The sequence below is a fragment of the Castor canadensis genome, chromosome 5 (genome assembly GCF_047511655.1).
Source record: "Castor canadensis chromosome 5, mCasCan1.hap1v2, whole genome shotgun sequence".
NCBI classification, from domain to species: domain Eukaryota; kingdom Metazoa; phylum Chordata; class Mammalia; order Rodentia; family Castoridae; genus Castor; species Castor canadensis.
In genome coordinates, this window is record NC_133390.1 from 156,735,578 (window position 1) to 156,762,009 (window position 26,432).

The 26,432-nt window shown below is 53.7% G+C and overlaps 1 protein-coding gene across 6 annotated transcripts in view; it reads right to left on the reverse strand.

The window, feature by feature from the left end:
- The window catches only part of Nol4l (nucleolar protein 4 like), a 119,113-nt gene that overhangs the window by 22,726 nt on the left and 69,955 nt on the right, over positions 1-26,432 (reverse strand). For 3 of the 6 annotated variants that reach the window (XR_002213817.2, XM_074074550.1, XM_020187010.2), the window contains exon 5: positions 4,865-5,006. Coding sequence is in view for 5 of the 6 variants with exons in the window: in XM_074074550.1 (XP_073930651.1) it covers positions 4,865-5,006 (142 nt within the window). In the remaining variant the exon portion in view is untranslated. Of the gene's footprint in view, positions 1-4,864; positions 5,007-5,100; positions 5,423-5,486; positions 5,871-13,125; positions 13,256-26,432 lie in introns of those variants that run through there. The other 3 variants (XM_020187021.2, XM_074074552.1, XM_074074551.1) reach the window with 3 other exon arrangements.

The following is a 26,432-nucleotide window of genomic DNA, read 5'->3' on the forward strand; positions in this document are numbered from 1 at the left end:
AGCCCTGCTGTCTTTGTGCCACCTCCAGGAGCCTTAGCCTGTCCCTGCCAGCCTATGTGTGGCAGGGAGTGGGGACAAAACCCTGACCGACAACTTGAGTTGGATACTCCCTGCAGGCCTGCTCGTAACCATGAAGTACAGGGACTCCAATGTCCTTCCACAGGAGTGGCTAAAAGGCCAGCTCCAGAGAGACCCACCGCCTGGGCTCTGGGTGAATTTACTTCTCCCTCTAAGACGTCGCCTCTGCTCTGTGGTCTGAAGGGTTAGTTCTGAGCTCACAGGGTCAGGGCTGGGTGCAAGGATGGCTAGGGACAGTGCCTTCAGTCACTGAACAGAATGCAACCTTTAAGACCATGGTAGCTCCACACCAGTGATAGGGAAGGCGGAAATTCCATGGCGCATGGGAGGGTGGCCAAAATGTGCATGTTGTCCCCTCCCTACCCCTGTGCGAAAAGAAAATGAAGCTTTTAGCTGGCCACCGGCTCATGCCTGTAATCCTAGCTACCTGGGAGACTGAAATCAGGAGGATCACATTTTGAGGCCAGCCCAGGCAAACAGTTAATGAACACTGGTATTTTTTCTTTTTTGTAGTACTGGGGCTTGAACTCAGGGCCTTCACCTTAAGCCACTCCACCAGCCCTATTTTTGTGTTGGGTTTTTTTGAGATAGGGTCTCATGAACTATTTTGCCTGGGCTGGCTTTATACTGCGATCTTCCTGATCTCTGCCTCCTGAGTAGCTAGGATTACAGGCATGAGCCACTGGCGCCCAGCCCTGAGTTTTCTACAATGAACTTGATACTTGGAAAATAAGGGGAAGACCAAGGTGCATTTCTACAGACACGGCTGCTGCCCTCAGGAAGCTGAGAGCTGGCAGGGCCCCCTCCCATGTAACTGTCTCTCAGCCGCCGAACTGCAGATTCCTTGGAGACACAGGTGTGCGTCACAGTGCTTGAAATCTGCTAGACTAACTGATGGAGCACTCTAAAACAGCCACAGGACCTTTGCTGCCTTCACCAGGCTCAGGCTGATGTGCTGGGTACGGGATGGGGCAGTGAGCACTGGGCCTCCAGTCTGCAGGCAGCAAGTACTGCTGTTGCTCCTGACCCAACTAAAGGATGCGCTCATGTCCAGGGGTCACCAAAGTTAGGCTAGAGGAGTGGCCTCATCTGAGAGGTGCACACTAGGGACCCTGAATGCTCCAGGACTCCATATGACTCCTGCCCAGCAACCCCCAACAACCTATGCTGCAGAAGGCGGAAGCAGGACCCTCCGCTGTCCACGGGAGCTGGCTTCCTGTCTGCCCGGGAGGTGAGTAATGTCCGCTCCCTGCCCCCCATGCATCCCTTCTGAAGGCCAGGCCTCCCATTTTCCATTCAGGAAGGGGCAGAGTAAGGGCTCTGGGCGGGGGGGTTGCATCAGGGGAATGGAAGGAGGGGCCCACAGTGAGGGTTGGGACCCTGGCCTCAACAGCCACTTCCCTGGCACTGCTCTCCACAACCTCCCAGGGCACAGAACCCTGTCAAACCCAAGAGAAAGCCCAAAGCCTTGCTGGGGCTTGGATCCGGATCTGAAGGGGCCTTGGCCAGTGCACGGGCAGAGGCAGAGGCAGAGGCAGCAGCAGGAGCCAGCCGTGCTGCCCTGGGCTGCGCAGTGCTCTGGGTGTGTGGAGACTCTCGCACATTGTGGGCCTGCCAAAGGGGAAAGACGAGCCTCAGTGCCCTCCCCTCCTGACTCTGGCAGGGCTCCCAGTCTTTCCCAATCCTCAGTTTTCTCCCCTGAGAGATGGGACGAGACCAGCGTCCTCACACAGGCAGCCATGGCCCTGACAGAGCACTGTGGAAGTGACATTGCCACCACCTATGGTTTCAAGGACTCAGAAACAGACCAGAGTGATACGGGCACAGAGCTGCCACAAAGGTCTGGGAGAGGAAAGCTGGCAGGCAAGGCAGGATGTGGGCAAAGCCTGACTGGTTCAGGGTAAGTGGGTACCACCCCTGGCAAGACCTCCTAGACAAGCTGCCCTGGGTAGCAGGTGGCATGCTCTCCATTCACTCAGGCTCAGCAGTCCCAGCCACAGGACCTGCCCTGCCAGGACCCAGGCTCAATTAAAATTTTAAAAAAGTTGGCATGGTGGTGCATATCTGTAATTCCACCACTTGGAGGCTGGAGGACCTTGAGTCTAAGACCAGTGTGGGCTATAGAGTAAAAGACCTTGTCTCAAAAGAAAAAGGTCCTAACAAACTCACAAAGAAGAGGCTATAAGAAGAAGCTGCCTGCTTCTTCCAGTCTCTCTGGGCTGCAGGGCGGTCAGTGGGGGTGGAGCAGAGAGATGTGGCACTGGCACAGCCCTAGAAGCCCTGCAGCTACAGGAGCAGGGCCAGGCGCTTAGACTGGGGAGCTGTCTCAGGAACAAAGAGCCCAACTTATCCCTAACGAGGAGTGGCCATCCATCTCCTCTGCATGGCGTGCTCAAGGGCAGCTTGCTATATGTGTGACCTCATCTGTACATTCGGCACAGATCTCCAGCAGCCCCTAAGATATGCCAGGCATGTGTCACAGGGCAGAGAAGAGACCAAGACCAACACAAGGTGCACCCTGCAGAGCCCACAAGGCAGGGTGGGGTGAAAGGAAGAGGGGCACGTTCCACATGCCATAGAGCACACATCAAGCCTCTCTGGGGGTCAGTAGATTGGGGATGACTTCCAGGATAGACACACATATAGCTGGGTGCAGAGCACAGGGCCCCCCAGAGCCACTGGCTTGGCCTGTCCTTGTCCCTAGTTCTTCATGCAAACTGCCTGCATTGTACACACCTTCAGAGTACTGAAGCAGCTGGAGGCTAGACCATGACTCCAGATCATGTTCATGCCCAACCAAAATTTCTGGGAGCTCTTTGGGCAGACATGGTAGTCACCAACAGGCCCAAGGGACCAGAAGGGCAGCAGAGACCAGACCAGCTGTCTGAACCTTGTGGCCTGTGACCCCCTACGTTAGGTCTAGGACAGGCTCTGGTCAACAACCCACAGTCTGCAGATAGCCATTAATTAAATAATTGAATTGGTGATATCATGGGTGATACCATCCCCCCTATCCCTGTCCCAACTCTGGCTGTCTATCCTAATAAACACCCTTGTCTTGCTGGCAGGCCAGTCTGCCTCAGCCCCAGCCCCAGTCCCAGCCCCAGCCCTTGGCCAGCAAGGGCCCGAGGATAAGCGTGGCTTACACCCAGGATGGCCTCACTGGCTCCTGTGTGCAGCCTGCAGGAATGACCCCAGCAGTCTCTGCGCCTCTCAGCCTTGTCTGCATCATCGGCAACCTCGGGACAGTAGTGATGATGTCAAGGGTACCCACAGTTCCCCAGAAACCACCTTCTGCTGCCAGTCCCGAGGGCCCCAAACCATGGACTCTTCCCAGGAAGCGTCTGGAACGGTGAGCACACAACAAAGGGTGGTCCTGAGGAGCAAAAGTGCAACGACTCTTTGGGAATGAATGGGGAATACAGTTGTACCACTCTGGGCTTTTAAAAAGCTCTTCTGGATTCCTCTTGGGATGGTATGACCAATGGCCTTAGCGGAGCATTGCTGCCACAGCTCTTGGTGTGTCTTTAGGTGTGGCCTCGGTCAGTTTAGATGAGGCGGGAAGTCAGCTGCTGGGCATGTCCCCCCACCCCCAAGCAGCATGTGGCGCCTCCAGCCCCCACCCCCCGTGGGAACACCGGAAGGCAAGAGATGGTTTGGGAGGCTCGCAGCACGAGGGGGTCTCACTGACCTCACAAGGCATCAAGGCACAAAAGCCTTTTCTTTCCTAGCAGCCTCGTACCCCACTCCTCACACAGCCAACCCCAGGTTCCCCAGTCCCGGGCCAGACACCTCCAGCTGCCTGCAGACTGGGGCTCCTCCCAGACAAAGCCGGATTCCGGCTGGGATGGGAGGGCAGGCGGGTGGAGGCAGGAGTGAGGGTTCTGCCATGGAGACGAACTTTGACCCAAACTGCAAGGCTCCTACCCCTTATTTACTCTTTAAGGCTCACCCTTTTCGCAGAGTTAACATTACACCTCTTCTTAACCCCGTGCCTCCCTCCCACATTCCAGTCCCCGACCTTCAACCCCTCCTAATTGCTGGCTCCTACACCCCAGTTCTCTGAGGCACAGCTTTGGCTCATCTCTTACTCCCAGTCACCTCCTCCCTGGAAATCAGAGCCCCACCAGGGCATTCTGACTACAGGTGCCACCCCGTGCCGCAAACCTGTCATACCAGGCTGATGCCAGAAACTCAGAGTCCAATCCCTAGGCTGTACTTAGGCATTCTAGAGTGGTTCTCTGGAGTGTGACTTCTGACCCTAATTCTCTAACCCCTAGAAGACAGCTGGAAGAGGAAGCAGCTTGGACCTCTCTGGACGGCCACCGAGGCCAGTGCCTGTGTGTGGACAATTACATACCAGGTGACTCTGTCCTACAGCCAGTGACACCTGGGCCACAGGAATGCAGCTCTCGCTTTCACTCCTGGAGCACTCTGGGTCAGGATCATCATTCACCTTCCCCAGCCCAACGATGAGAACGTCCACAACCACATCCCACAAGCCCATGGGCATGGGAGATGGACGCTGGGAGTTGGCACGACACCCCCTCGGCCAACTGTCCTGTGGGTTCTATCCATTCATATCTGGGGCAGCTGGCTCTCTGGAACCAGGGGCTGGGAACCATGAGGCCCCTGGAAAACTGAGAACACCAGGCTGGCTCTAAGTCCAGCAACCACCCCCCAACTTCATGTTGGTGAGCTCTACCTCCCAGAGTCTCCCAGAGCCATCCAGGCTACCCACAGGACAATAAGGACCCTCCCTGACTAGCCACACAGGGGTACTCACCGTCCTCTTGGCTGTGGAGGTTCTGTGGGCTCCGCATCCTCTCTTCCTGGCTGGGACTCAGGCTGGAGGCCAGGTGGGGGTCAGCTGACATCCATGTGGAGTCATTCATATCAAAATCTTCACTGCTCACAGAAGTCTCATCCTGAGCAGAGACAAAGAATGTGGGCGTTCAACAGGGACAGGCTCACGTAGGGCTGCAGTGGCCTTTGAGGGGACAGGGAGCCCCCAAACCTTACACCAAGGACTAGATGGCGCTCCCTCCTGCCTGCATGCAACTGGCTGGGCTCTGGTTCCTGTCGGAAGCCAGGGCTGAGGCCCCTGCACTGACTGTAATTGAACACGATTATGAGGTCTCGCATCCTGTAGGGCGGATTGGGCCTGGCTCTTACCCTTGTGAGCCAAGGTTGAAACAAGCGCTGTAAACAAGGGCCACAGCTCCCCACCCACAGCCTGGGAAAGAGGGCTCACCCTGCACAGGGCCAGGAGGCCAGCACTGGGGAGCAGGACATGCTGGGCACTGAGGAGGCCAAGTGGGCCACCCCCACCAGGCCTGAGCATGCATGGAATTCCTTTCTCCCACTCCCCCAGCCCAGAGGACATTTCTGTCTTCCTCCTTCCTAACCTTTGCTGGGCTTCAAAGATAGGCTCTTGGGCAGCTTCCAGAGCTGAAAAGGCCAGCTCCAGAAGTGTGGAGAAGGAAGGGGGTGGGGCAGGCCAGGGTTCTGATCAGACCGCAAAGGGGGTTCAGCTCCAGGGCCTGGGGGGGCACCAGGGCCTTCCAAACAGCCGGATGGCCTGCTGGAGAGGACCACGCCTGCTCCTCTCTCATAGCCGCTGGCCAGTCATCCGGGAACCCCCGGGGCGGGGCCCCTTCAATCCAGCCCTCCAGCAGGAAGGGACCCCACCTCCTTCTGGCCCAACCTCTTTCAGGAGCAGCAAGCAACTGTGTTTGGGAGGCGTCTGTAAAACCCAGGAAAGATGACCCAGTGGCTCCACACCCCACACCCTGAGCTGGCCTCGCTCCCTTTTCTCCCCCGCCCCAGCAAGATACAATGGCCTCTGTGGGCCTATGGCAGAGCACCCCCCAAGCCTCCCCTCCAGGGCCCCCTTACAGACGTCTCTTTTATGGTGAGCAAACACACTCTGGGTTGAACTTTCTTCGCTGAGTCCCTGGGGCAGACACATCTGCTCCAAGTGCTAGGGAACTGGGCTCAACCTCCTCTCCCTCCCCCACCATGCTAGCAGGGAGTTTCCTGGAATTCACAGCTTCTGTGCAGCACTGTGGGACCCTCTGCACTGGGTTGGGAGGACAGGAGTTGGGCCACCACACTGTGGGGCCCCACAGAGCACCCTTGGTGCCTTACTTTGGGGACAGAGCTCATGTGGGCTCCCCCATACAAGCCCTAGGCACTCACAGCCCAGGGCTGCCTGTTCCACAGGCACAAGCACTTCCTCACACAGCCTTCCTGCATGGAAACACGCTCACTCGCATCTACTCACACCAGAGGGACATGCGCAGCTGGAATGTTCTCTCTGCACAAGGAACAACAATTCTTACACAAGAAGGGGGGTGGGGGCAGGGAGAAGCTGGCAGGTGGAGGGTCCCTTGGAGGCACAGAGCAAGGCCACTGGGCGGTGGCTCTGCATCTTCCCAGCTGGCCCTATGGCAGACTCTGGGAGGCAGGAACAGGGTTTCCTCACTTGAGTCCCTGCACACACTGAAAGCAGGAAGACTCCTGGGTGCTGCTGGAATACATATGAATTAAAGACCCAGTTTCCTATTAACTTTTTTTTTTTTTTTTTTGCCTTGCTTCCTGGGGATCTTAGCCAGTAACCCAGACTCTTGTGCACTCAGGCACTCTACTGCTGAGCTATACCTCAGCCCCATTTTTTTTTTCTTTTTCTGAAGACATGGCTGCTCTATAGCCTAGGCTGGCCTCCAACTTGCAATCCTCCTGCCTCAGCCTCCCAAGTGCTGCAGTCTCTGGTGGGCATCACCACATCAGACTGCTATTAACATGTGAAAGCATCACCTACTCAGAGTTTCTGTTTATTCATTCGACAAGTATTCACTGAACACCAACTATAGGCCAAGCATCTTGTTAGGTACTGGAAATTCAGCTGTGGACCAGACACAGCCCTGACCTTTCTGGATGTACAAGACATCCAGGTGGCAGAAGACCTTTCTGGATGTACAAGACATCCAGGTGGCAGAAGACCACCTTAGGCTGATAGTAACGAAATAAGGCAAAGGAAGGGGGAGGGTGACCTGCAGGGCGGGCTTTGCCAGGATGGACAAGGAAGGCCCCCCTGGTCAGGAGCTCTGAGCAGAGGCAGAAGTGAGGAAGGGGGCTGCATGAACAGCATTCCAGGATTCCAGGCATGGACAACAGCAAGCCAGGCCTAGGCTGTTTGCAGAAAAATAGGGAGGCAACTGTGGTTTGGGGTGAGTGAGCATACAGGGGTGCCCCTCTCAAGTTCATGCAACCCTGAGTAGGGCTATACCCACCTTCTGGGGTTCAGACAAAAACTGGGGAGCATTTTGCTACACCCAGAGGGGCTCACCTAGAAGCAGGGACAAATCAGGCTGGTGGGAGCAGTCCTGAAGACTCCTGTGCTCTGGCCACTCAGCCAAGTCCAAACTAATTCAGTAGAAGCCAAAATGCTCCCCTTGCTCAGTTCACAGCATACACTCCACCACCCCCCAACCGTCACTGCCCCACCAGGCAGATACAGTTCTCAGCCCCATCTGACGGATGAAGACAAGGACTCCCAAGGGTTAAGGCCCTTGCCCAAGACCAGGTGCTGACAAGTGGTAGAGCCAGATCTGTGCCATTGCAAAGGTCCACACATGCCCCCTTCCCACCCCTAAACCTCTGCCTGTGCTGTCCCTCCCCCAGAATGCCCAGGATGCTGCATGCCAGCACACATCCTTCCATCAATTTCAGTCCATTCTCCATAGTTCCTCTTCTTAAACAACCTGCCTGCCCAGACAGTTAGCCCAGGCAGAGCTCGTCATACTGTGGGTCTCTGCCCTGTCCTCTGCCTTCTAAGAGTGGGGACCCGGCTGTATGCTATATGAATTCCCTATGAGGCCAGCAAGACTTGTTGAATTGGCTGAGCTGTTTGGCAGGATGCTGGTGTTTAATGAGGACGCTGCATTAATTTGACAATTAAGGACTCTGGTCCCACTGCACACGGTTCTTGAATGGGGGCCATATGAAAACTTGGACCCTGGCTGGTGAGCCAGAAGCAGTGGGCTTCCTCCTGCTGCGGCTGCCAGCTGCCCCCCCCCCCACAGCCTAGGGTTTCTCTGGCTCAGATTGCTGAACCATCCACCAAAATGGACTCCACCCCACCCTGCCCCAACAGGTGCCATTGGGAGGAAAGAGATGGGCTGTGTTTTACTTTGACATTAAAATCACTGATGAGGAAGAGCATCCAGTGCCTGCATACACTGGGTTTCTGGGCAAGGATTTTAGGAGATTTCCTTACGATGGTCCCATAAGGCAGGCACCCTGACAGGCCTATCTCTAGGGCTGGCCCCATCTGCCCAGGGACACAGAGCAAGTGGCAGAGCTGGGGTCCGAATCCAGGGAGTCTACAACCAGAGCCTACAACATAAAGCCACCACACCACACTACATTCCACATTCAATTGAAAGAACCCAATTCCTTCGTGACAAAGTGCCTCAGGATGAGACCCAAAGGGCAATGCAGTTACATCTACACCTACACACATGTGCACATGCGCCTGCACGCGTGCTCATTCTCTTCAAGGAGTCGGTGCACACGGGGCATCCAGTATGTGCTGGCTAGGGACAGAGACAGTCGAGGGGGTGGGGCTCCTTCCCTCCAAACCTTCTTATCTAGGGGAGGAACTAGCTAAAAATTCTGACCCACCTCAGGGGAGGGGCCTATGGGACTCCTGCCCAGTTACCTGCCCACGGCTCTCTCCAGAGGGATTTTGCCCATAACACCCGGGGTTCTGCCACTTGAACCCCAGCTTTGTTAGAAGTGTTTCTAGCTAAGATTTGGCCACCCTGACTGCTACAGCACTTTTTTTTTAAAAGTGAGAAATCAAGTCTATTAGCCCTAACTTTTCAGAAAAGAAACTGACCAAAACACCAAGTAACTTCTGGTCAGACTAACTCAGTCACCTCCAACACCTACGCTTTCAGGGCTGACTTGGAAGGAAGGCTTCCACAGAACCCTGTGCTCTCCATCTGCCTGGCCACTACTGGGCAGAGCCACCACACAGAGAGGCAGCTGGTATCTCCAGTCACCTTCTGAAGCCTGAGCCAGGGATGGCAAAGCGGGCTAATTACACAGGCAATTACTAGCACACACAGTTCAGAACCATCACCCAAGTCCTGAGAGACGGCAGGAGGGAGGCAGTCAGCACAGGCTTGGATGAGGCCTCAGGCCTGTGCTGAGACCCAAGGCACTCTCTCTCCCCTGTTCCTCCAGAGGTCACAGGTGGGTCACTTCTTGCTGTTCCCTTCTGGGATCCCAAGGGAATTTCGGCTATCAATCTCTCCCTTTCTGTTAACAAACTACAATGAAACTTTCATTAGAAAAAAAAAAAGTATGTGCAATCCATGCTTCTCGGTCCCCTCTCCCCACACCCTGTGTGACTGGTCAGGCAGTTGTCCCCTGGTGCCTCTAGCCTTTGCCCTTGGACCCCCTGAAGCCCGTGGACTTGGCCACCTGGCAATAAAAGCTCACCATATATTCAGGCCTGAGACACAGGGCAGCAGGGTCAACTGCCTTTCTACAAAGGGAACTCTCAGGCAGGTGGCACCCAGGCAGCCTCTGAGACACACCCTAACCAGGGAGCCCTGACTCTGGGTAGAAGAAGAGGAGCTGACCAAACCCTCCTGACTCTTATCTTCAGTCCAAAATTCATGGGCAGGTTCAGTTTCTCTCCACCCAGCTAGGAGGCCCTTCGTCCTCTGCAGGCAGGCAAGCATCAACCACTGCCCTCCAGGGAGGAGGGGAACGCAGAGACCAGAGGGGAAATGGTGGAAGCAAGCCTGTATCCATGGCTTGTAACTATGGGCAGGTGCTATCAGTAACCTGATTATTTTACAACTGGGGTCAATTTCTCTGGAACTGGGTTCCCAGTGCTTCTGAAGTTGAGCCATTTGCATCCTCCAGGACTCCAGGATCCTGGGGTGTGCCTCCCACAATATTTTCCAGTCCTTTCCTTGGAGCTGTAACTCTATCTCTACCACTTGCCTGAGAAAGAAAAGGAGGAGGATTTGCTGAGAATTTAGTGCAACTGTAAGCCACAAACCCTGATCGGGAGCCTTGAGTGTATGTTTCAGACCAGTGTGGGGGTGGGGATGGGCAGAGGATGTGTCTGGGCCAGGCAGGACACAGACCCCTCTCTGTACAGCCCCCAGGTTACTTGGGTGGCTGGAAAGAACGATAGCTCCGGCAGTGGCCCCAGCACCAGCTGTACAGTGAGTAGGTGGGTACCACAATCTGGGAGGTGCACAGCTTCTCAACCTGATGTTGGGCACCTCATCTGGAGCACCCTGCCAGGTTGGGGGAAGCTCTGGCCAGCCATCTCCACACTGCCCCTGAGCATGCCAAGAAGGTACTGAACTGCATTTGACCCCAACTTAACCATTTAGGCTCATCAAACGGCTTATTAATGGAAGTGAAAGCCCCCAGGATCCAGAGCAGCAAGGTTTCAGATCAGTATTGTGAGCAGGCTGCACAGATGAAACATGAGGGTGGTCTGAGTCAGCTCCTGGGCCCTCTGGGCTCCTAAGACTGCTGCTTCATGCTACCCCCAAGCCCAGCTGACCACTAGGGAAGGAGGCCAGCCTTCCGGGGACACTCCGTGCATAATTCCACTCCTTCCTGCTAACAGGCTTCCTCTGCTTACTAGCCACACAAGCATAAGCCCTTCTGGGAAATGTGAGGCGGGGAGGGCTGCGATCCAGCCAGTCACCTACCACACTTTAGGTATTCTCTTCCTCTCCCCCATATGCTGCGCACACGCTCACACAGTGTCTGTCAGAACCCTGATCACATCTCCATGTGCACGCTCTGCTGTCCTTGCTGTAATGGATGCCTGGATGCTGCGAGTGAGCATTTCCCGCACCTACCCACTAGTGGATGGAGGGTAAAATGGGCTTTTGTTCCTAGGCAAAGGCAACTGGCTGTTTTCCCAGCATTCCTTACCACGAGAACCTCACTGATACCCCAGACATCAACAGGGGTCTCTTTAAAAGGGACACTGGAGAGATGAGCTTGAGCAGGCAGACAGGGTTCTTCCAGCTAAAAGGAGGGTGGGAGGGAAGCCACTCTGAGCTAATCCCCTGCCTGAATGAAATATGAAGTTCTTTTCCAAGAAAAGGACCCAGACAAGACAAAAAAGTTCTTGAGCAACTCAGGGGCAGACCAGCCACAGAGTGGCCAAGGGCATGGGAGAAGTTCCTCAAAACCAGCCTTCTCAACTGGGAGGAAGGCCCTGGAGAGTGCTGTAGCCACTGGTTGGTGGGAAGGTGCTGAATGGAGCCAGGACCCCAGGCCATGGGATAGAGGGAGTAGAACATGCTGCCTTCAAACTACTCTATTGGACAAGCCCAGTCTGAGCCTGTGTTAGGAGGTGGATATTATTCAGACACATTTAGGCTCTAATGGCTTTCCAATGAAGGGGTAATTTACTACCTGGGGGTTAAACAACCCGCTGCCACCTGGGTCATAAGTGGGCCTTTCCACCATACCAAATCCCATCCAGAAGCTAGCATCTTTCAGGAGTCAAGACAGGGGACCTGGTCTCATCACCAGACCCTATCCCCAGAGAAGCAATGAGAACCCGGACATTCTTCCCAGAACCCCTACTTGATGAGTGTGTGTTCAGGAGGAGGCAGGTGGGGGGTTTCCAGCTGATTCTGGGATAAGTAGGGCTTTATCTCAAGGGAGAATCTATTTCAGGCCACAATCCTCAGAAAGAGGAGGAAATCAGAGTCCAAACACCATTTCAGGTGAAATCAGGAGGCTATTCATCTCCCCTCAGAGCAGACAGAGAGAAAAATCAATGTTGGGGGGTGGGGGGAGGCTCCATTTGAATTAATGGGTTTGTGGCTTCTCCATTGATCTTCTCCTCTTCACACTTTCTTTTTGTGCTTTTGTGCTCTTGGGGAGAGGAGAGGAAGAAGGGACTAGGGAAGAGGTGGGCCTCCCGATAAGGAAAGGGCGGTCTAACCTTAACCTTTCTCCAGGAATAATACTAATTAGCGAGGCTTACTGACAACTTCCCCCAGGAAGCTGAGCCGGGTAGGGGCGACCGACACGGGCGGCCAGACTCGGGCAATCGCAGCTTCGAGTGGGAGTAGGGTGACTTCCGAACCCCAGCGGCTGAATAAAAATACGGATTGCACTTCCTTTCCCGCCACCCCCCGACCCCCGTCAGCCAAAGTATCCGGCCCAAGAGGACTAGGTGGAGGGCGGAGAGTAGCGGGCGGAGGTGTAAATGCAACTTAACCCCTGCGCGCGCCCTCCAGCCGGCCAGCTGCCCTAGGACCGAGTGCCCCTTTGCCAGGGGCCGCCGACACCCGCAGCTTCCGCTCTGATGGTGCACCTGAGAGGGGCACTCGGTCCCCTTGAGGAGGGACAGGGGCCTGCCAAAGTGGGTTCAACTCTGCAAACCGCGTCTCAACTCCCCGCGCGGTGGCAGGGAGCCCCTCCCTGCCCCTCAGTGCTTCCCGTCCTCACATCCCCAAACAGTCCACTTCCCTTCTCCCGGCGGCTGCAGCCACCCGAGCCCGGCCCCCACCCGGCCTCCCGCGAACGTCTTCCTCCCGGGACCCAGAGTCGAGCCCGCTGCAAACGGTGTGGCCGCGGCACAATACCCCGGCGCGGCGCTCACAATCACCGCCCCCCAGGACCGGCGGCGCGCACCACCCAGGAGTGGGGTGCGCCCGGCAGCCCCGGGCGCTTGGGGCCAAACACACCTCTCGGGCACCCCGCGACCCGCAGAGTGAAGCCTTCACGGCCCCCCACTCTTGGTCACACTCGCCAGCCCCCCGCCCTAGCCCAGTCCTCCCAGGGCGCAGCCGCTCGCCCGCGCCCCCCTTCTCAGCCCCGGCGCAGGAAGCTCCCTGTGAGTCCCCCACCCGGAACCCCCCAGCCCCCCGCCCCCCTAACCGCAGCTCAACGGCCGGCGGCAGCGGCAAAAGGAGGGGGGCGGCGGCCGGGAGCTCAGAAACGGCCCGATCGCCGGGTCCGACCGAGACTCCGTACCTGAGCGGGCGGCAAGGCGGAGACGGGCGGTCGGGCTCCGCGAGTGAGCGGGGCGGGCGGCGGTGACAGCCCCACAGCTCCAGCTGCTGCTGCTGCTGCCGCCGCGGCCGCCCAGGGAGAGGGGCTGGCACCGCCGCGGCGCGTCACTGCCTGGCCCGGGGGCGGGGGTGGCCAGGGGGAGGGCCCAGGCGGGCGGCGGCGGCGGCGCCGCGGCCGGGAGGGAGGAAGGAGGAGGGGGCACCGGGCACGGGGAGGCGGGGGAGGGGGGCGGGACCGGGCACGGGGCGGGAGCCGGGGGGAGGGGAGCGCAGGGAGGACGCACGCAGGGGGAGTAGGAGGAGCAGCAGGAGGAGGAGGTGAAGGGGCGGGCGAGAGGGAGGAGTGGGCACGGGGAGGGGGGCTGGGGAGGAAGGAGGAAAAGGAGGCACCCTGGGAGAGGGGAGAGAAAGGAGGGAGGGGGAGAAGAGAAGGAAGGAGGGGGCGCTGGGCCAGGTAGGGGGATAAGGGCGCGCTGGACGCACCGCCGTGCGCTCCGGAGGGGAGAGCGCTCTTAAGGGAGAAGCGCTTCAAGGAAGATCTTTGCTGGGGGCTGAGCCCAGGAAAGGAGACGGCGGGGGGTGGGGAAGGGGGGCTCTGTGCCCCCTTCTAGCTCCCCGAGGCCGCGGCCTTCGGGTCCTGGGATGAGGGGGAGGGGGTGCCGGGCAGGCTGAGTGCGTTCAGGCCAGGAGAGGGAGACTTGGCCCAAAGAAAGTGACTAAGGCATCGTCAAGGAACTCTCGGTGCCCCGAGGCCTTCGGGCAGCAGTCGACCCCCACGCGTCTCTCGGTTCCCGGGAGACGCAGGTCTTCGTTAGGCGGGGCTGCCGGGCCTGGGTGCTCGGCCCCAGGAGGTGAGAACCTGGCCTGGGAAAAACAGGCACGTGGCCGGCTCTCTATCGGGCCCCCACCTTAGGGTCCCCCTTTTCTTGATCAAGTTCAAGCTCGAGCTCCTCGGCGCGCTAACCACCGGCCGCTCCCTCCCCTCCCCTTGGCTCTCCCTCCCTCTATTCCACACCATCTCTCCTCTTCGCTCTTCCTTTGTCTCTTTGCCACCACTTAGTTTACACCCGCCGCTGTTCCCCTCCTCCCCGCCCCCCGAAGGCGCCGGAATCCAGGCTGCGCTCACCTGTGCGACCCAAACATTTGGGCGAACCTGAGCGCCCGCCGCCCGCTCCCTCCCACCCCACTCCTCGGTCATTGTGCCCCACCGGGCCACACCGTGTTGGCTCCTTACAGCGCGCTGGCTACAGTTGTAAAGTCACAGGATCATATCAAGAATGCTGCCCAGACCTGGGCGCTCACTGACCGCCGAGACTCAGGACCGCAGAACAGGGAAGACCCACGCGGACCAGAGATGCGGTCCTCAGGGCAAGCAGACCTTCTCCGCCTCGAGTACCGGAGAAGGCGGGATGGGAGCGGGGAGGGTGGGGAGTGGGGTACTCTGGACCTCGGAACAACCTCAGGTTCGGCCTGAAACCTAAGAAGCTAGTCCTCAAACAGCAGTATTAGACCCTGACAGAGAAAATGGGTTAGGGGTAGATGCTCCCCCCCCAAAGTCAAACCCCTTGTTACAATAGATCGGCCTCAAATAAAGCTTGTGCTTTAACAGGGATAGAAGCAATACGTTCGTAGAATTCTGTGGGAAAATGCCCTCCCCCCCCAAAAAAAATGGTCCCACCTCCTTGTTTCTCTGGTCTTATCCGAAAAGAACTGGCAATTTCTACAGATTTCTGTACGTTACAACTCATTCACAGTGGAACCAGCAGAGAAGAGAAAACGAGAAAGCCACCGCGATTGTTTGCAATTTTGAAAGACTGCCTTTAACCCTCCAACTTTTTTTTTTCTGTAAAAAGCCTTTTTCTTTCTTCGTCTGAAAGCTTTGCATTGTGAACAATCTAAGGTAGGCAAGGCTCCCTCTACAGGTAAGAGCTGGAAGTACACCACTACAGGCTTGGAGCTCAGCATTCCTTCCACCCATTAGAAAAATAAAAAAAGGTGACACCACTTCAAATTAACCGCACATAGACTTCATCCCGCACATGCTAAAGATTTTACTGTCAACATGAAATTCATGCTTTCTTTTTAAAAGAGGGTGTAAGCATGTTACTCATTAGCACCTTTTATTCCTGAAATCAAATGTGTTTTCAAAGCAATTCACTCTTCCCATCTCTTCATTACCTCGCATACCCTGCAATGGGGAAGTGGCGGGCTTCACGACCTCGACACCCACCCGAGCTGGTGCCAGGTAATGATTTTTAGAATGAATTTGTGGTCACAACTCTGTCAAGTTCATCCTGTGAAATGTGGGTGTTTCCAACATGGGAACTGTCCTTCTTCGATCTGAAAGTGTGATCATTCCGGTTCAGGATTTCCTGTCTCTTCCCAACACATTTCTAGAGACCTTTGACTTCTGGCCTGAGTCACTGTTTCATAGCCGTGGTTGACATCTGGGCTTGAAATATAAAGCCAAACCCAACTGAAGTTCAAAGGTGGAATTGAACCCAGATAACCCACCTCTTCTCTGACTAATAAAAGACAGTAGTGCTGCCCGGGAGAGCAGAGTTGTGTTTCTAGGCATGAAATTCGAACTCATTTACCATCCCAGAGATAAAACAGCCCCAGCCCTGCTCAACCCACAGAAAGCAGTTAAGCGCTCTGGAGGAAGCTGCCTGCCTGGCTGCACTGTGAGTTCCCTGAGTTTCCTGTGTGCTGAAGTCCACAGAAACTTCCCAGGCTTTGTCCCTGCAGGAGCTGCCACTCCTTGGGTAACTTTGCGTTTGCTGCTTTCAGTGTCCTTGTGCCTCTAGCCAACTCCCTCTATCCTTAAAGTTGCCACAGCATGGGTCTCCACAAGGAATTGGATGACCCAGTTTCTCGACCACTCATTTTGCTGGCTCTGGCTGGGGGGAGACCATGGCAGAAAAAGCCACTCCTGTCTGTTGAAGGGAGCAGCGCTGCCTTCAGGTCACCTCTGGACTCTGCAGTGGGAGTTTCTGTTAACAGATGCTTGGCATATATGTGTCCTGAGGAGTGTTCAAGCAGCTCCTTATGAGCATGTCCCCAAAGTGGGGACCTGGTCAGGGGACCCAAAGGTTTGCTATCATTAGGAATGAGAGGCCTTACAGTGACCAAAGTAGACACTGTTCAAGCATCTCAAAGCATATCAAAAGCCATTTATCCCTACAAGTTACTTGTTAATGACAGAGGGGGAAGTTTGCTACCCAGTGGACAGAGCAGACACTTGCAATTAAGCCACCAGATGAGCTGCCCCAAGTGAAGGGTGTGGTAGCTGGGAGGTCCCCCATGTTGGCTTCTCCCTTGAAAAGCCCGAAACTGAAGGTGAGGAGGCAATCAGAAATCTGGAGACTGTCCTCAGTATAGCGATCCTGGGCTCTTCCAAACATTCATTGTCATTGATTTCACATTCTACATTATAAGACTAGAGAGAAACACCAGCTGAATGCAACCTGCACCCTGGAGACTAGGATTGAGGTGGGCATGGGGCGGGGCAGAGGCAGAAGGGCTGAGGGAAGGGTCAGGAAAGGTCCCTATCAGGAGTAAACCAACACAGCAGGCAGGAGCTGACAGCTGCAGGGGGAACAGCTGGTGCAAAGGCCCTGAGGATAAGAAAGGTGACCTGTGTCACTAGAGGGAGGGTGGAAGAAGATGAGCAAGGCAGGGCACGCAGGGCCTTCTGAGGGGTGAGGATTTCATGCTGCCTGTAGAGGTGATGCAATCTGGGTTATGTGTTTAGATCAGGGGAGATGAATTAAAAGAGCAAGAGCAGCAGCCGGGGCGGGGGGGGGGGCTAGTAAGGAGGGCGAACAGAAAAGGTCTAACCAAGGGCTGGGGCGTGGCTCAGTGGGAGAGGGTGCGCCTAGCAAATGAGAGCCCTGGTTTCTATCCCCAACACCACAAAGCAAAATGAAAGAACAAACAGAAAGGAAAAGGAGGGGTCTAGCCAAATGGAAGTGGTTCAGGCTCTGGCTCTGATAAACACAAGACTTCAGCCTCTGTAAGCCTCATTTCTTCTCTACAGAGTGGATAAGATAGTATAAATAGGGCTGGCAGAGTGGCTCAAGTGGTAAGCTCCTGCCTAGCAAATATGATGCCCTGAGTTCAAACCCCACTGTCACCAAAAAAAAAAAAGTATGTTTAACCCAGCATTCAACAACAACCTGTCCCCTCGGAATTAAGAAACCCAAGTGGCCTCCCTCTCCAAGATGGTCCCTGATACCTCCTGGCATCACACCATCCTATAATAATGAATTAGGGCTGAATGTGATATTGTGGAAATGGGACTTCCGAGATTAGCTCATAAAAGAGCTTCACCTCTTCCCAGAGGGAACTAAGTGGTAGCTTTCTTCATCATCCCCATCATGGCCAGCCCTCCATGTAGATATGGCACCAGCTCACTCTGCCACTGGCAACATGTGGCAGTTCTCAATTCACTGCATATTGTTAGACTGCCAAGGATTGGCAGTCTCTGCCAGTCAGGTGAAACTTGTCGTCTGTCATCTTCCTTTGTCCCTCTCCATTTAGGAGTGTAAGTGGATGTCCTTGTATCTACTGATCACTTGTAGTTCATATGTGTGTGTGTTTTGTTTGTTTTAAAAACAGGGTCTATGTAACTCAGGATGGTCTTGAACTCACAATCCTCCTGCCTCTGCCTCTTGAGTGCACCACTATGCTTAGCTATTTCTTGTTTTCAAGAACCTGCTCATCTTTTGCCCAATTCTCTGAGTTGTTGAACCTTTTTTTTTTTTTGGTAAGATCTCTTTGGAAATGAAGAAAATCTTTTGTCATATATTTTGCAAATATGTTTTCTTTGTGTTGCTTTTTTATATTGTTTGTGATAGGGTCAGGTTTTTTTGTTTGTTTGTTTACCATATGGGAATTTTACAATTTTCTACCATTGAGTTAAGTTCTTTTTTTTTTCCTTTTAGGGCTTTAGAGTTGCAAGGCAAAACAGAGGTTTAGGGGGTTTATTTTGTTTTTACACCTTTGATGGTTTGATAAATCCATATTTTCTTCTAGAACCTTCATATCTTTGCTACATTTACATCTTTATTCATTTGTAATTTATCTCCATGCAAGTAGTAAAGCAGGAATCTAGTTTACTTTTTTTCTATTTTTTATTTTTATTTTTGGTGGTACTGGGGTTTGAACCCAGGACCTCATTTGAGCTACACTTCCAGCCCACAGTTTACTTTTTTCTGAATGTCTTTTCCTTTCCTTTCCCCTCCTTCCTTTTTTTCAATGCTGAGAACCAAACCCAGGTCTCATGCAGTGCTCTACCACTGAGATGCCCCAGCCCTTCAGTGCCGACTTTTTCTTTCTTTCCTTTTTTTTTTAAACTGGTACCGGAGTTCAAACTCAGGACCTTGCACTTACTAGGCAGGTGTTCTTCCACTTGAGCCATGTTCGCAACCCTTTTTGGCTTTAGTTAATTTTCAGGTAGGGTCTTGAGTTTTTGCCCAGAGCTAGCGTCAAACAGAGATTCTACCTACGGCCTCCCTTGCCACCACACTAGCTTACTGATTGAGATTGGGGCAGGGGGAGGGTCTTGGCAACTTTTTGCCTGTGCTGACCTCATACTACGATCCTCCTGATTTCCGCCTCCCAAGAGCTGGGATTACATGTGTGAGCCACCACACCCAGTGAATGCTATCTTTTTAAATAACTCATAATTATCCACGGATCAGAAGTGTCATCCTTACAATATACTAATGCCCTGCTATTTTTTGAATTGTCTGTGCTGTTGTATGGATCTGTCTTTTCCCATTTCATTATGATAGCTGTAAAGTATCTATTAATATCCAGTTGAGCCAGCACCACCTCTACCCATACATAGCAGGGACAACTAAACCAGTGTCACAGCAGGTTGCACCTCTCTCTCATAATTGCACAGCAGTTATGGAGGGGCTGGGGAGAAGGTTCCTGAAAGAGGTACCTTTACTCTGAACCTAAGGGGGCAGGAGGAAGGCAGTGGGTGGGAAGTGTCGGGGGTGCCTGGGTCAGAACACATCATCTGCAGGTCAGGTCAGGGCTCAGCTATGCATATATTCTTCACATTAGATAACTTTTGCGTAGCTGGCTGCAGCCTCACAGCCAGTTTTATACCTTTGCTGATAGCAAGAAGAAGCAGTCCAATCATGTGTGTTCCTTCCTTCTCTATTTAAAGAAATTTCCCATTATGAATATAACTAAAAGCCTGACTTGTTGAAAAGCACTCTCCTGAAAACCACAGCCAAAGTTAAGAGCTATAGTTCCATTATTTTCCTTTTCAAAAACGTCTTGCTTTAAGATGTCATCAGTAAATCTCTGGTCATTAAGGTCATACCACTCTCCTCCTCTAAAACCTTCAATAGCTCCCAGCTGCTGGCAGAATCGAGTTATAGCTCTGTGGTCTGGCATTCCAGGCCTTGTACAGCTCTGCTTCCTGCTGCCTTAATCTCCTTCAGTTCCACTCTGGGGACTCTGCTGTGACAGAGTCACTATCTTTTGTCCCCCACGTGTCGCCCCTTCTGTGCCCTTGATCATGCATGTTTTGGGGCATGTGCTCCTTCCACAAATATGTCCAGAGCCCCGCCACACGCTGGGCACCATGGAGGGAGACAGGATTAAGCAGATGCCCATGTGTAATGCTGGCATCGGTCTCAGGAGGTGTTTCCCATTTGCTAGAAGGAAGTGGCCAGGGTGTGAGAAGGACGTGGTGGACGTGGGAGGGCTCCACTGTGGAGATAATGGAAGCCACATTGAAAGATGCATGGGTACTCACCAGGTAGGAAGTTGTCTGGCCCATCAACAAAGACCCCATCCACCAAATCATTCTCTGAACTCAGAGTGCCACGCTGAAGGGCCATGGGTCTGGTGGCAGGTCCCTGTAGGTCTTTGGTCACTTACTGTGCTGTGGTACTTCTGTTTTTCTACATGATACCTCAGTTACCCCCAACTAAACCACACCCCCTGGGCAGCAGAGTGCCCAGAGCACCCAGCACACACACCCAGCACCCAGCTCATTGCTGCCTCTGGGCTCTGTCCTGCCCACAGTCCTGAGCTTTTTGGCAGAGTTCTGCCATGTGCCCTCCTTCCTCCAGAGCATGTCCCTTCTTTCCTGGCCCCTTTGGAGAGGCTCAGCCAAAAGGCCAAGGCCAGCCACGCCCCAGAACCTTCACCCAGTTGTGCGGACAGCTAACGAAGAACACACTCTGGAATGCTCCTAGCATCACTCTTCACAGCTGTCCCCACCAGGAAGCTCCCCTTGTCCACAGTGGAGGATGGATGAATAAGTAACAGCACATCTATGCCCTGGAACCTGCTTGGTGGTGGCGAGGAACAAACTGTTAATGCCACAACCCCATGCCACCCACAAGCTGGTGGACACAAAAGAGCAATGCTGTACGCTCCATTTCTATAAAGTTCTAGAACAGAAAAATCCTGCCTGTCCTACTGGAAGTCAGACTGGCTAGTCATCCTTGCAAGAGACAGTTCTTGGGAAGGGTACCAGCGGTCTTTGGGGGGTGAACACGTTTTCTTTCTTGCCTGGATATTGGTCACGGGAGATGGGGCAGGGTGTAAGCATTACTGCACTGTCTGCTCCTTCTTGCCTATGTGCTGGCACAGATAATGTCTAATAAAAGTTTGAAAAGGGAAATGAGCTGGATGCCAGCAGCTCATGCCTGTAATTCTAGCTACTTTGGAGGCTGAGATTGGGAGGATCGTGATTTGAGGCCAGCCTGTGCAAATAGTTCATGAGACCCCCCCCATCTCCATAATAACCAGAGCAAATCAGACTGGAGGTAGGTTCAAGCGGTATTGTCTGCTTTGCAAGTGCAAAGCCCTGAATTCAAATCCCAATCCTGCCAAAAAAAAATTTTTAATGGTGGGGGAGGGGTGAACGAGCCAGGTCAGCTATCACAGCTCAGTGACACGGAGCTCACTGTCACCTATTCCTTTGGCCCCTGGGCTCCAGGCTCTGCGCTGGGTGGAACTGCTGCTCCTAGTTGATCAGTCAGTGCAAGGTTGCTATTAATGCCATGGTGCACAAGAAGACCGGGGGCTCTGGCGGAGAGATTAACTGACTCATCCCGCCACCAGGATGCACCACAGTCACACAGCAGGAGACCGGCAGTTGTGCTGAAGTCTGGACTGAGCAAGGTGTGTGCATTTCCAGGGCATTGAGGCCCTCGCTAAGGTGGGACCCCAAGGGAAGGCCCAGGTGCTGCTACACCTTCCTGGCCTCCAGACTGGCAGAAAGACGAGGCCACCAGCAGCACATCAGAGCCTAGGCCCTGATTGCAGGCAAAGACTCCCCTCCCTTCTGGTAGGCAGGGAGCAGGGAATGACTGAGCCCAGGGCCTGTCCTGCAACCTCAGGGGAATGGCCTGTGTGGCCCGTCCCATAGGGGACACTGCAACTGGCTCCCCAGCAGGTGACTTAGGAGAGGAGACCCCCGCCATGTTCATCCTGCTCCAGGTGACACAGAGAGGGCAGGTGGCATCTCCTGATGGCCTTGAGTTCCTGCATCACTGGAGGTATGGGGGGAGGGGTGAACAACAGCCAGAATCAAGGCCACAGCTGTTGCAGGGAACTTTCTGGCGCTGAACTCAGGGGCTTGCAGCCAAGTCAGTGTCCAGGCTGGGACATGTTCTGCTCAGCATGACCCAGGTGACTTACCCTATCCAAGCCTTGGCTTGCTCATCTCTAAAATGGTGGTGGTGGAGAACAACAGCAGGGACTTGGTTGGTTGGTGTTGCTGTGGTTTTTTGAGACCATGTCTCAAATAGGTTGGCCTCAAACCCACAGTGCTCCTATCTCTGTCTCCCAGTGCTGGGATTCCACACATATGCCTTGACATCCAGCAATAGACTTGTTTTTGAAGGCTATCACGAGGCTGAGACACCCTAGGCCTAAAGAAGGCTGGAATAGTCACCCAACCAAAACTGAGCAAGCACTAGTGATTAGGGTATGAAAACAAGTCATCAATGACACAGCCATCAGCTGTCATTCATTGAGCCCCTACTCTGTCCCAGGGCCCCCTCAAGGTGCAGGGAGTACAGTGATCGGAGAAGCAGACCTGAGCCTGTCCTGTGAGGCTGACAGGGCCAGAGCCCTGGGGGCTGCAACCTGTCCCTGACCTGATGTTTCTCAGCTCCTTCCTGCTCCACCCCTGGGAAATACCAGCATTAAGGTTAGAGGATTCCTCATCACGCTATGATGTCAAGTTACTCAGGTGCTCTAAAACACAGCCTCAGTTTCCCCACACTGGGAGGCATCTGGCCTGCTCTTGTCCTCACCTCCCTCTCCCCTTCTCCCTCTCTTTCTCTTCCTTACTCTTCTCCCCCCTGCCCCAGCCTCTGGTATCTTAACACCCAAAGGCATCGTAAATCCAGTGATGGCATCCATACCATGCCAGACACTGTGGCAGAACCTAGTTTACCTGATACTCAAATCAGTTCTCTTCATCTTTCTCCACTGCAGAAGGTGGGAAATGAAATTCTGTTTTTCTAGCTTCCCTTTTGCAGGTGCTAGCCAATGAGATGTCAACAAAAGTCTGCTGGCAACTTTTTGAGAAAGCTAGACTTGTGCTACTCCTTTCCACCTTCTTCTTGCCTCAAATATGAATACGATGGTTGGAACGATAGCAGCCAATTTGCAAGCATGAGGAAAAGGTCAAGAACATGACAGGAGCACCAACAGCAGTCTCTCCACTCTTGTTTCACTGCATGGGTGGCTGGGTTTTTGTATTTGTGGTCAAAAGCATTCCTGATGAACTGGCAGAGCTCCTGTCTAAGTATGGACTGGACGGTAGGGACACCCACTCCCACGTGGACTTCTGTCTAGAGGGTCAACTCCTGTAAGAGTACTCTGGGTGCTGTGGTCAGGCGCCTGCTGGGTGGGGCGGGAGGCCGGGGAGACAAGCATGGCTCCTTCACCCATGGACTCTGAAAGGCAGGAGTGGCAGGGCTACTGCATAGGTGTACCCGGCACCTCCGCACCATAGCAGCGCCCCAGTTACAGGGCATCTTCTCTTTCTGACTTAATTTTTTCTTGAGACACAAAAAGCCATTCCAGACACCTGGAGCTGTTTAAAAGCACCATGGGCCAGTGGGGCAGGGCTGTCACCCATTTCTGTTGAAGAAGCTGCTATGGCTGTGCCCTTTTTTCCCTAGTCTCTTTGTCTTCAGTTCCCACTAAAGCTCTGGGATGCCTAGGCCCTATTATGTGGGGGGAGTGGCTGCAGGAGGAGGGAGAAGAGCCTCTCGGGGAGTAGAGGGACATGTGGGTGGGCTTGGGGCCCGTGCCTGTTGGCTGCTAACCCTCACCCCACCTGGTGTCCTCAAATAGAGGGGCATCTCTTGGGGAAAGGGCGCCTCTCTGGAAAGTAGGTTCTGGCCCTGAACTGCTGTGCCAGGAACAGGGAAGCTGCAGCAGGGGAAGGGGAAGGGAGACTGCTGTTAGGGGGAGGCTGCGCCCACAACTAGTTTCAGGACTCCCTCTTGGGAGCTGGCCTCCACTTGCCATCACACACACACACCGTTAAGTCCTACTCCTCTCTGGCAGCAGAAGTTGCCCCACGGGGCTTCACACTGCGCTCAGCAAACTTCATCCCAGTCAGCAAACCTTCTAAAAGACAGTCCTACCCCATCATATCTCCCCTTACACTCATCCTAGCCCCTGGATGCCCTGCTCCCAGGTCTCTGCACTTGCTGTCTCCTCGGACTTTCCTTCAGGGGGCTGGCCATTTCTCGTCAAGGGCTCTTGGCTTGCACTGCCTCTTCAGAGGCCTCTGGCTCAGAAGCACAGCCTGTCTATCATCTTATACTCCATTTTAAGCCTCTGACCCAAACGTCCCACTTTTGCGTGTTTACTCTCATTGACATGCTTATCATCTCCACAGCCTGTGAGTGACCGAGAGTGGACATGCTATCTGTCTGTCACTGGTGTGTCCTCAGTGTTCAGCACTTAGTAGGAACCCAATAAATGATTTTTGAGTGGGCGAAGGTGGGAGTTTCTTTAGACCCACACATGGCAGTGTTGGTTGGGCCTGTTTCTCCATTTGAGTGGGGGGAGGAGCCACACTGGTCACCCTGTGCACAAATTCACAGTGCAACACTGTACTCTCTCACCTTCAAAAAAAAAAAAAAAAAAAAGAGCCCCTTAATGAGGTAAATACAATCACAAGTGGACAGAGTCCACCCAAAGCCATTATCTCTAATTGATCTCCAGACATCAGCTGCCAGGGAACTTGGGAACTGTCTGGAACCCTCCCACATTCCCCAGGCCACCCGCCTACCACCCACCCCGTTGGAGTTGGGATCTGGAGCCCCTTCTTGCCAGGTTCCACACGAAGAGGACAAGAATGAGAACAGGTCAAGGGCCTGAGTAAAAGGCACAGCCACTCAATAAGCTGCCCAGGTTTCAGGGCCTGAAGAGGAAGGCCCAGCAATGCCCTGAGGGGGATCCCCCTCTAAAAAGGTGACAGGAGCCAGGGAGGGCTTGGCTTGAGGAGGCTCCTGCCCCAGATACCCTGCAAGCTCTGGGTGAGAGAGATGCCCTGAAACTGGAGTTAGGAATTTCCCTTTACCAGGAGGAGGATGCAAAAATAGTGTACAAAAGACAGATAACACATCCTCTTTGGATCTCAGTCAGACTGGACCCAGAGCTGGGGTCACAGGTCAGCCACTGGCTTAGGGACCATCTGGATGTTTGCAGCAGCTCCTTCCTGGCCCACCCTAGGAAAGACTCCTCCTTTCCTGTTTGGCCTCTCTGGCTCTTAGAGGCACCAGCTACCAGAGCTCCAAGAGGACAGAGCAGCTCCCCACCACCCTCCCAGTTCATGTTCATGGAGGCCCAGGTAGCAGTTCTTGACTTTCAGCTTTTCCCTTGGTGCAGATACAGCCTTCTGGGGCCAGGTTAGCCCACAGGCCTCTGCTCACCACACCAGGCCGCTCTCTTGCCTGCGCTGGTAAATTATGGGCGCTGTGTGCATTTTTTTCTTGGACAATGAAGTTAAAGGCCACCTTGTCATCCTTGCAGCTGTGGGGGTGGACATCTGCAGCCAGGAAAGGGACAATGAACCCTTCAGGCCCTGGGCATCTACCAACCCATCAGGGGCCTGGCTCACCAGGAGAGACAGGATGTTGGTTGTTTTCATTTCTTTCCCAGGGAAGCAGGAGAGGAGAGAAGAGGCTGAGAGGGCTCTCAGCCCTGGCTGCCCTGGCAGAGCAGCGGAGATGCTCACTTTCTGGGAGCATTTGTAAGTGGTAGCTACTTTTTAGAAAGCACCCAAAGAAATTCAATAACACATGCTGGTCACGAAAATAATGCCTGGTGACGGAAGATGTTCGGCATGAGCTTTTCACGCTTTCCTTTGTCCTCTTAAAAAAGAGGTGTGTAATATGAATAAATGAACAAAGAAAAAAAAAGAGGTGTGTAAGAAGTTATTTCCTGTTCAGATTGGCGATGCCAACCTGGGCTGCTCTTGTTTACAACTGTGACTGCAAAGGCCTGAGGTAAGCATCTTGGCTTCATTCTTTTTTCTTTTTTTTTGTGGGACTTGAACTCAGGGCTTTGAGTTTGCAAAGCAGATACTTGAAAAGCAGGCGCTCCTAACTACTTGAATCACGCCTCCAGTCAGCTTAATTCTTCTATGGTCAGGACAGTGGGGCCTCAGGTCAGTGGTGCAAAAATGTTTAGGCAGTCAAGATATATTTTTTTTCAAAGAAAGGAACCAGTTTTATGAGATACCAAAACATATTATGAAGTCTTACTACTTAAAACAGTGTGGTGTGGGTACTGGAACAAAGGCCCAGCGGACTGGATTGGCTTCGGAAGGAAAGTCAGTAAGGTATAAAGATAGCATCTCAAGTCAGTAGGGAAAAATAGATTAATTATTATTATTATTATTATTATTATTATTTGGTGGGACTGGGTTTTGAACTCAAGGCTTTGTGCTTTGCAAAGCAGGTGCTTTGCTGGTTGGTCACACCTCCAGTTCATTTTACTCTGGTTATTTTGGAAATGGGGGCACTCTCAAAGTATTTTCCCAGGATGGCCTCAAACAGAGATTCTTCTGAATCTCAGCCTCCCAAATAGCTAGTATTACAGGTGTGAGCCACCAGTGCTCGGTTATTACTAGTATTATTATTATTTGGGCTGCTGGGATGGAACCCAGGGCCTTGCAAGTGCTAGGTAAGTGCTCTACCACTGAACCACACCTGCAGTCCTCAGACAAGTTATTTAATAAAAGCTGAGACAAAAGGG